Consider the following 10,563-nt stretch of genomic DNA (forward strand, 5'->3'; position numbering starts at 1 on the left):
ACCAAGCAGCATCTTGGCATCTATAATAGCAATTGTTTACCTATGAATAGGGAAGGAAAGTAAATAAGTAATAAGGAAATAAGAGACATAGAAGAGAAAACAATATTGTAGAAAAAAACTTGCCACATACATATAGCGCCCTCTATGGAAAGAACTTCTAGAAACTTCCTATTCTCGTACGCGTTGGCTGGCAACGCGAGAGGTGTCGTAGGAACGAGGCTACATTTACCGCACCGTATTTATCGAGTCATACATACAGAAGCTCACCGATAGGAAAATCATTCAGATAAACATATAATATGGCACTTAAAAGAATCAAAAAGGTAAGCATAAATATCTCTTTTGTTCCCATTGGAAACCCCATGCGTTTTGTTTAAATTATGTCCCTTCACAGATGGTATAAATGGTTGCTTAGTCTGAGCAAAGGGTAGGTTCCGTCCAAATGATCGCGATGAGATAGAGATGTAAGTGTTACCTCACTTCCGCTCCGGTCGTCTTGTCATATGATAAAACCCCTTCCCATACCTCGAACACCAAGACCTGAAATGACAAAGCGAAAAATACTCTGGTTCGAAATTAGTCATTTTCCATCGCGATATCGATTAGTCATTTCAAAAGCTATGGTCATGAACCAGAGTTAATTCGACCTCAACGTTGCCAATGTCATCTGTGTTTAGTCACGTTTCGTTTCGTTTGAAAAATGTACAGTTACATTTGTAATACTGAATGTACGGTACACTGTACAGTGTGTACACCTTCCGACGTCACCGTTACCTTTCATATCACAACATTGAACAGTAGACAAGAACTGAAAGCATGGTGTTAGACCTGAGGCAGGCATTTACTGATTGAAAACAATCCAAATTAGAGTAGCTGTACTTTGTGAAAAGAAAACCGTTGACAAGTTCATTATGTAATTATCTGAAAAACAAAAGACGTACGTATAGACTATAGTCTGGATGCCAATGTGAGGTGTAACAATACTGTATTCTGTATAGGAACTAGACTGGACTATGTTATGTCATGTTATATATGCACTGTGTTATTTTACCTTTTGTTTTTATTCGAATTTCCTCAATCTAATGACAGTAATGTCCTGTAATTTGTACAGTACTGTACATGTACAGTATATCTGGAAATTGAAAGCACAGTTGTATTTTCACTGAAATTCATTCATGGCGAAATTACAGTTAGCATAAATAATCAGATTCAAGTTCATGGCTACAAAAAATAAGATCTGTCATTCAGACTCAGAACTATCAGGAATGTCATAGACTACATGCAGTACATTTCACAAAGGTTCATGTCACTTTCATATTACCAACCTAAAAATGTTGCATGCTCACTGTCATTAGCCTTTAGTGTCGATGATACTTTCATGGTGTGAGTCACCAATGCATGTAACTTATACTGCACTTATTGATTTGTGTCTCTCATTACCCATAAATAAATATATGTTTTAATATTCCATTTGATTGTACAAGTATTAGCCATAACAATGACAAACCAGTGCAATGATATTACTCAGAAATTATAGACTAACATAATGAAGTGTATTCATTCAGGAATATAGATATTAGTCAAAATCTGCACCTGTATCTGTATAAATATGTTGAATAACCAGATAACTGGTATATGATTGACAGAGAAGTTCATTCTAAGCAAAATAAAGTGAATTTGTAATGCCGTGTTTTGTTTTGTTTTAAAAATAAAATTTTCGGCAAGAATGTATAACATGGAGTTTACAAACTTTTTTGCCTCCCTTTTAAAATATTAAATGATGTAATAGAATTGATAATAACTCATTTTATGGTTTAATTATTCCAGGAATTGACAGATCTTGGACGTGACCCTCCAGCACAGTGTTCTGCCGGACCAGTTGGAGATGATTGTAAGTTACAGTAACAAAAGAACAGTCATCAACATGTTTGATGAATGTTCCCTATCAATCCCTATGGTATATGACACACTTCTGCCTAAGTTCTGTCTAGATGCTAGTTCCTTACTGATAAGTGAAATTGGCCAAAAAAAAGAGAAAGAAAGAATTGTTTCTGGTCATTGCATGCATCCCTTAAATACCCTTGTGTCAGTCTTTTTTTTTTCATGTTTATCCAGCCCATGAAGTCTGCAGATCTGGGGGAGAAACACAAAAATAACCCTCCCTACTTCAGTGGAGACAACTGCAGAGCCAATCATGAATAAACAAATGAGAACTGCCCCACATATACACTTGCTCTAAAGTCCTAAATAAAAAGAACAGTAACTGCCATAAATAGTAGATTGAGTGACAGGTTTGTTGAGCATTAAAAAAAAAAGTCGTCACACCATTTTAGACAGACTGTCCTGACCAGAAACAATTCTTTTAATTTTTTTTTTGCCTAACATCCAAGTTTTTATTAAAGCTAGTGAATTCATATGGTATCCTGTCCCTTTCATTCAATGTAATCACAGAGACAGACAGCATGTAGAGATCATATGGTCTTAGACCCGTAAAGAACTTGAAGTATAAGGGTGTGTTCAGCTGTAAGACATCTAGGTCTGTGTATGGATAATAAACCAGCACTTTGAATGGGAAAGCAGAGCTCAAAGCTAACAGTGGTCTTGTTCCCACAGACTACCAATTCTTGTCATGGGGCTACCATAGTCCCATTCCCCCACAGACTACCAATTCTTGTCATGGGGCTACCATAATTTGCAGCTGGTAGCCCACTCAGGCTACCACTGATTATGTGATGAGGATGGAAGATTTATGGACATGAAAGTATTTTAATAATGAAAATATTTCCAATAGAGGAAATCTGTTTTCAGTTCAGGAATATCAGACTACAGGACACAATCCTTGGGCTACCAATTTCTGAAACTGGTAGCCCACTAGGACTACCAAAGAAAAAAGTGATATAAAAATGTTGATTACTATTATTATACAAATGTGTACTATATTTTCAACAAATTCCACTTCATAATAATATGGTACAATTCTTAATTGTTATTGTTTTTTCTTGCAGTCTTTCACTGGCAAGCAACCATAATGGGACCAGTAAGTAGTAGAACTCATATTTAATTCGTTCAAATAGTGTTATTGTTTGAGTTTTCTGAACGTGTCAGATAATAGTGTTCTGTTTAGAGGGGATGGGAGTTGTTTAGAGGGTTGGTTGTTAAGAGGGTCAAAGTTGATTAGAGGATTGGTTATTTAGAGGGGTAGGGTTGTTTAGAGGGATGGTGGTGGTGGTGGTGGTTTACTATTAGAGGGGTAAGGGTTGTTTAGAGGGGTTGGGCGTTGATAGTTCTTAGTTCTTAGTTCATCCAACAGACACTCCTTGCCATTTACTATTGTTTTTAATGTGGTCACATGTCCAAATGATGAGATTATCACATCTTTTCCTAACCCTGCAAATATTAAATCAAGAGCGCAGGTGACCTGGAACTATTGAGACTATTGATTCCAAAGTTGCATAATATAGGATATATGCACAACACTTTGGTTTGCGACATAAGCATATATGACCAAATGATGGTGACATTTGATTACAATAATCAACATTCAAAAACAATACTTGAACATGGGAAAATATTGGGGAATAGTATCTCATTGTATGTTTGTGACATATGTATATCTTTTGTCTTGTTAGCCGGACAGTCCATATGCGGGTGGTGTGTTCTTTCTAGGTATTCATTTCCCAACAGATTATCCTTTTAAACCTCCCAAGGTAAGTGTACTTGTAAAAATCATTTGTATACAGTTATCCACCAAGTAGATGAACTGTAAGATATGTCATGTTGCTCTGCCCTCACTGCCTTGCTCTGTGAAAAGGGTAACCAATGTGTGAGGGCGCTTCATCACAGCATACTTTACAGACTAGATAGTAGAGGACCAACTGGTTCTGTTACGGTATGGGCCACACACTTAAAAAAGTCTAAATGAATATACTGTATTCTGATTATCAGAAAGACAAAAGATTGTACAGTTTGACCACTAGGTGTGCTGTTAAGTGGTAGCTTTTGGACCAGAAATGTAATCATGATTATTGAGTACTATAGCCTCATATGGAAAAAAATCATAATTTTCAAGTGTTTCACAACAGAGGTTGTTGGTTCCATTCAATTTTTGCTTTCTACATTCTGTATTGCTTTGTGATTTTAGCCGTCAATTTTCTTCATGTTGGGCACCCTCTTGTAACTGTTAGGTGGGTAGCGGGAATATGGCATATTCATTACCATGACTGTATTAAAGATGGGTGTTTTATGTTTTTCATTAGAAGTTTTCCTCGAGCTTTTATTTCAAAACGAAAGTAAACTAGATTATGTCTGACAACTTGTAAGGTCATTTCGAGTATGACTGTAGTGATTCTAAATATTTCAACGTGAAAAGTTCTGTAAAATCCTGGTAAAGTTTCCACCAGAAACTCTTGGGGGAAAGCTGAACATTATAAAAAGACTAGTCATGGAGAATTCATATTGGTTGAGGAATAAAATTTACAGTACTGGTGAAAAAAACATTTCCATGGTAACTGAAACAAACATCACAACTTTACACTTAGATTAAATTTCTTTTGTTTGTTTTCAGGTATCGTTTACAACTCGGATATATCATCCAAATATAAATAGTAACGGTAGTATTTGTTTGGATATTTTGCGATCACAATGGTCACCTGCATTAACAATATCTAAAGGTGAGTGTAAAGTTGACTTGTCTTCACATGAAAAATCTCCAATATTACCCCAAGTCAAATGCAGATAATTATTTGCAAAAAAAATGGTGGATACCAGACCCCTTAGGTTATGCTTCAGAATCAAAAATGCTAACAAGATTTGACCACTTAGGTTATGCTTTGGAATGGCAATTCTTAGAAGGTGGGAAAAGATCACTAAAATTGAGTTGAGAACAGTATTACTTGTTAAGAACAAGTTTTTCAAGCAATTACCAACATTCCTATACAATTGATAGTGCTAAGATTAAAGTACAATATTAGATGTTTTCCTAAGTGTGTGTTGAGAGAACATTGTCAAGATCAACCCAGCGTAAATCCTAAATTATGAATTTTTGTTGATGAGAATTTCCCTAGAATATAATGTATATTATTTAATTTGGCAGGTGCAATATGAAATGCCAATTTTTTATGCAAACTTGACTGTTATGTTTTCTCTTCCCTTCACAGTCTTGCTGTCTATATGTTCCCTATTGTGTGATCCTAATCCAGACGACCCTCTGGTACCAGAAATAGCACGTATGTACAAAACAGACCGGCCAAAATACAATAGTCTTGCAGCTGACTGGACAAAAAAGTATGCTACATGATAAGTTTGAAATCACAAACAATACTTTGGGAACTTTTCTTTGTACCAAGAAACTGGACTTGACGTATACTGTGTGACTGCCCTCATCACTTCCTAGTGCATACATGTGAACAAATAGTGTAACAGACATATAGACAGATAGTGTGACAGACCATGTTAACGTATGTAGACAGACATATACGGACAGAGACAGTATAACACATACAAGACAAAAGCATTTTAAAGGGGGCACAGTCTGTAACTGGACTGTTCTGGGGTTATTTTTTTTTAATTGCAAATTAAATTGCAGTCTACTTACTAAAGCATGTTGTGTCATATGTAGCAATTCTCGCACCGCATTCAAACATACGATAATATCAAAAGATGTTTATTCCCAAATACAGTTTCGAGTGAAATTCAGTTAGGTTACCCTTTTGAGAGATATATCTGTACCTTTTTACCACTAGATGACAATTATGTATACCTCATGCTGTTATTTATAGCCTCCAACGTTTTGAGTTCCATTCTGTGCAACTTACAAGGGCACAAGTAGAGTTTATACATTTTGAGGCGTAATGATTGATGTAGCGTATTTAGCTAGCACTTGTTATGTGGCAGACCTGAAACCATGAAATGATGTGATGATAATTTATTATATGTACCCCGAAATGTCAAGGACACCACTAGTACGGTATGACGTTTGATGCTGTAAAGTGAGATATTTTCACTGCTAGAAAATTTTGAGATTTTTCAGTCTTCAGCTACTTCTCAAAGGCTAATTTTCACTAACTACATGTACCAGTTTGGTACATGGTGTTCATGTACAAGAAGTCATTTTAGTCACCATCTATTTTTGCGTTTTTTGTATTCATGTAAAATAAGCGAAAATAAGTCTGATGCAGATTTCCTGGTTGGCAGTAACAACAGCATTATTGCTTCTCTTAGTGCTCTCTGCAACCAAGAAATACAAATTAAAAAAAAAATAGCAGAGAATGATTTCAGTTGCCATCGAATGCAAGCATCAATGTTAACATTATACATGTGTAGTGTAATTGTGGTTTTAATAAGAATTTATAATGAGTCAAATAGCTTATAAACTCAGCTTGTGCCATTTTAAGTGTGGCAAACATGATCAGATGTAAGAGATAAGTGGGAAGATAGCCTAGCAAACTGCCAAAAATAACAATTTACCATCAAATATATACGTACTGCTCTTCATAGGATGACCCTTTTTAGTTTCATGTTTCTCAGCATCTTAATACTGATGGATCAGTCTAACGGTTAAAAACGGAGTGATGCTTTAAATTCCAAATCGTACTGTTATTTATCTTGATATCTGATAAATAAGACAGAAAGATAATGAACCATTCAATGTATTAAAATCTTGAACTTGAGTGATAAATAATAAATTTGTCTTTCACTGCACCCAGATATGCGCTTGTTGCCATCTTTCCCATCATGCATCAGTCACATTGTAATTTTTCTAATCTGACCATAGAGGGCATTATTCAAAAATAATCTTTAGTCAGATTCCATATTTAAAATATGGAGTTGTTTTGGTCATGAGAAACAGAAATAAGTAGGGCCAAACATGTGTTATTTTCTTCAAATTCATTAGCCTGTTTACCGTGCTGTCAAGATGCATCATTAATCAGTTGTACCTCCTAGCCCTCAGAATTACATTGTCAAAACTGATAATCATGAATGGTAAATTCTCGCCCAACAGCCTAGGTGGCCAGATGGTCCCTTCAACCATGACAACGAGTCAGACTGTCATTATTCAAATGAATTGGTAAATGAATATACATGTGTTACGCTAAGTGAAGCAACAAATGCAGTGGACATGTGATAATTTACATGTTATTTACATATGATTATGTAAATTTAACCCTGTGTGTGCTTGATAACAACTTTTGGGAGTATGGCTACCTGAATCATTTAGAAACTTCCTCAATACCAGCAGAGGATGTGAGGGCTAAAGATGTGTCTCGACAGCGAAGAAAACCGGGTACAAGTTCATTGAAACAAGAAATAAAGAAAATGGAGACAGTTTGTTGTCAGTTTGCCAACAACCAAATATGCACTTACTATTTGTCGTTAGTTTGTATTAATATATAATGTATGTAATCTAAAGTTTGACCACCATTCCAGTGATGTAAAGGCAGTGCCAGTATCTTCATTCATTTCTTTTCTATTTCTTTCTATCTCTCCCATCACTAGAAACTTTTCACCTATGTACAAATTTCTTTGGTTCTAAAGGGTTTATGTACAATCTCAGAAGTAAATAAACACTTTGTTTCACTTAATTTTGATTGTGTGTGTGTGTGTGTGTGTTTAGTATAAACTGGATGAACATGGTGATAGGTCCAGTCTTGCTTTGTAATTTGATTGTTGCATGTTCTTGGTACCTGATATCAGGGATGTATAGACATTGTACCTCATGCTAGGGGGTCAAAATAGTACAAGAGGGTTGATTTATTGTCACACACCACTAGTTGTGTATGTGTGGAGCGGAAGCCATGGTGCCGTTCAAAAAATCGAGTGTTATTCTTATAATGTCCCTGGATGGTAAAATTCCATTTCAGGTACCGAGATTTGTCCCTGTGTCTGTGTCTGTGTCTGTGTTTAGCATAAGTGTGACAGTCATGCTACAAATATGTAATTCATGGCCAATTGTCCTAGTGTGTGTATTGCAGTGTGATAGAGTGGCTATGTACCAGTACATATATTTGTCGAATTGGTTTAAATTGCACACACATGTAAGTACCATGATATATATATATTATTTATTTGCCAGAGGTCGAAAAAACATTTTACATATCAAGTGAGGAAAATGAAATAATCAAGTAATCACATCGCCAATGAGAAAATATGTAGCATATAATATGTACCATGTCATGTGGTATATGCCTACACGTATTTGAAAATGACAATTATTTGATGATATGTAGCAATACATGTATAACAAGAACATATTCATATGGATGCCATTTAGACTCGTATTTCTGCAGTAAACATGCTCAAATACATACACGCAGTGTTATTGAATTTTGTCTAAAAACTGTATCACCACTCCTCCAATCACATGACATGTTATGATTCTGTACACACAATGTAAGAAAGAAGTAATACTATACAAGCTGAAAGACCAGGTGTCATATTTTTCCTCCATTCTGTCACTTGAACTGCAAATAAACAGAAGATTTAGAGAAATCCTGATTGTGTTTCAAGTTTAAAAGAAAGTATCTCATCAATATTCAAATTAAATCATTCATATATTATTAACCGACTCATGAATGAATCAGAGTGTAGTTATGTAAAACAAGTGCTACTATGGTTACAGATTTTATAAGTAATTTTATCTTCTTTTAATTTATTTTATTTTTATTTTTACTAGTTTAGTAAATATTGTATGCATTTTAGTCTTTCCAATGGAAGTGGGGTAATCCGGTAATCTCAAATAAATAAATAAGTCGACCTTGTGAAAACTACATCAAATACTCTCAGATTATATAGTAGAGCCAGCAGTTGGTATATACGCATAGTGTTTCGATAGCTCGAGCGATGCCGAATAACATCACGTTTTCACATGCTTTGACTGTAGTACAATGTATAACAATAATAAACAAAATGTACCTGTCGCTTTTGTTCGAACGTAGTTGGCGCTATATGATATTTAGTTGATTTTATGTGTTCGATATGTTATGATATACCTCGGTGCTGTCCACGATACTAGTATTATGGACACTACCGAGCTAACATACGCATCGAGTGAGAAAAAAACACTCAAAAAGATAAAAAGGTTTCACAAAACAAAGAAACCCTAACCACAGTAAGAGACATTCCAAACATCTTGGTTCACATCAGAGGTAGCTATTGGTCAAATGGTTTGTTCCATACGTAATCAGTTGTGCACACCTGTTATGCATAGACCGATTAGTACAACCAATCAGAGTAAGCTTAAGGATACTAGGAAGCCAGTCGAATAAAAAAATTGAAGTTGGTTGAATATGTAAATTTAAACACATGTTCAAACGGATCCACCTCCCATTAGGATTGCATACACCTTCATGATAGGACCGTATTCGCGGGCAGACATTATTTCTCGATATAAAAAAGAACTGGTTGGAGCAATTCTAGCCAGAAAAGTATTGAATGACCTCGGAATTTACACTCTGGTGACCCACTGTTGGATTTATTTTCGAAAGTTGCTACGCGACACGATGACCAGCCCCTAATTATCCTGAAGTGGCAGATAAATGAAAAAAGACGTGTGGAATTATAAGAAGATTCGTTATGATGAACAGGTAATTTATTCCTAGGACTAAACTCATTTACTTTGTACTGAGAGTGGTTTTGAATGGAGATAGTTTGACGATCAAATCTTGGCCTATGTGAAAGATTTACCAGTGTTAATTGTCTACAACGCAACACATAAATTTATTGTCAATTGACAGTAAAATGAAATTTAAAAAAGCGTGAAAGCTTATGGAATGACGTAACAATTACGACTTTGAAAGATTGCCATCGCTCGACTTCGTAAAGTAATTTCCAACATGCCAAGAGTAGGGCCCACATGGCCACACATCGGGTGGATAAATAATGTCTGATCATTGCGAAGCAGGCTACTTAAAAGTAGTTCTGGTGAAAAATCGACAGCAGTACCAGGACTGTTATTTATTTTTATTTTTTTTTAAGAAAGACATTTTTCGGGGACATTTTATTGTGTTCAACGAATTTAAAGTGACATTTTATTGTGTTCAACCATGCATGGATGTATTATACTATTAGTGAGATCTCACTAATACATCCGTGGTTCAACGAATTCAAAATGACACATTTATGTCGTGAAATTAAAAACATATAAGCATAAAATTCTACCAAATGCTGTTTTTACATGTACTATGTCGGGATATCATCCCTTGACTATAAGAATAGTACATGTGTAAAGTCCAACCACTGAAAATATACGGCGTAGAGAGTTGTTTCGTTTCTGTGTGTAACTTCTTTGTTTGTCCTTGCCTACCGTGGCATTTATGAGCTTTTCAATAACCTTTCCTTCAAGAAAAAGTAGTGTTTCAGCACACATGTTGGTCATTTGAAATAGAATTCATGCAATTTTCGGTTTACTGTCACTTTACAATACTGCTGTACTTGGTAGTAGTGAAGCATATTGTTACTGTACAAAAGGTTTGGCAGAGAGGAATGACTCGCGTGGAACGAGGTTAGCACCATTTTGTTGGTAGAGGGCGCTTTATCCTTGTTCGTGTTCAGAACTAAACAATGGTG

At 35.5% G+C, this 10,563-nt stretch overlaps 1 protein-coding gene across 1 annotated transcript; it reads left to right on the forward strand.

Annotated features, from left to right (window-relative positions):
• The first annotated feature begins 182 nt into the window (after window positions 1-182).
• On the forward strand, window positions 183-7,559 carry LOC144452315 (ubiquitin-conjugating enzyme E2-17 kDa-like). The gene is made up of 6 exons (XM_078143387.1): window positions 183-323; window positions 1,828-1,891; window positions 3,006-3,037; window positions 3,630-3,707; window positions 4,565-4,670; window positions 5,157-7,559. The coding sequence occupies exons 1-6, from the start codon at window positions 300-302 to the stop codon at window positions 5,294-5,296; spliced, it is 444 nt and encodes a 147-aa protein (XP_077999513.1). The 5' UTR covers window positions 183-299; the 3' UTR covers window positions 5,297-7,559.
• The last annotated feature ends 3,004 nt before the right edge of the window (window positions 7,560-10,563 follow it).

This window comes from Glandiceps talaboti, chromosome 22 (assembly GCF_964340395.1).
Source record: "Glandiceps talaboti chromosome 22, keGlaTala1.1, whole genome shotgun sequence".
Classification (NCBI taxonomy): domain Eukaryota; kingdom Metazoa; phylum Hemichordata; class Enteropneusta; family Spengelidae; genus Glandiceps; species Glandiceps talaboti.

Excerpts from the sequence above, each read along its gene's own strand:
- LOC144452315 (XM_078143387.1), top strand. The coding sequence starts at position 300 with ATGGCACTTAAAAGAATCAAAAAG. Across the intron at positions 3,708-4,564 it reads ATCCTTTTAAACCTCCCAAG|GTATCGTTTACAACTCGGAT; the intron begins GTAAGTGTACTT and ends GTTTGTTTTCAG. Across the intron at positions 4,671-5,156 it reads TGCATTAACAATATCTAAAG|TCTTGCTGTCTATATGTTCC; the intron begins GTGAGTGTAAAG and ends TTCCCTTCACAG.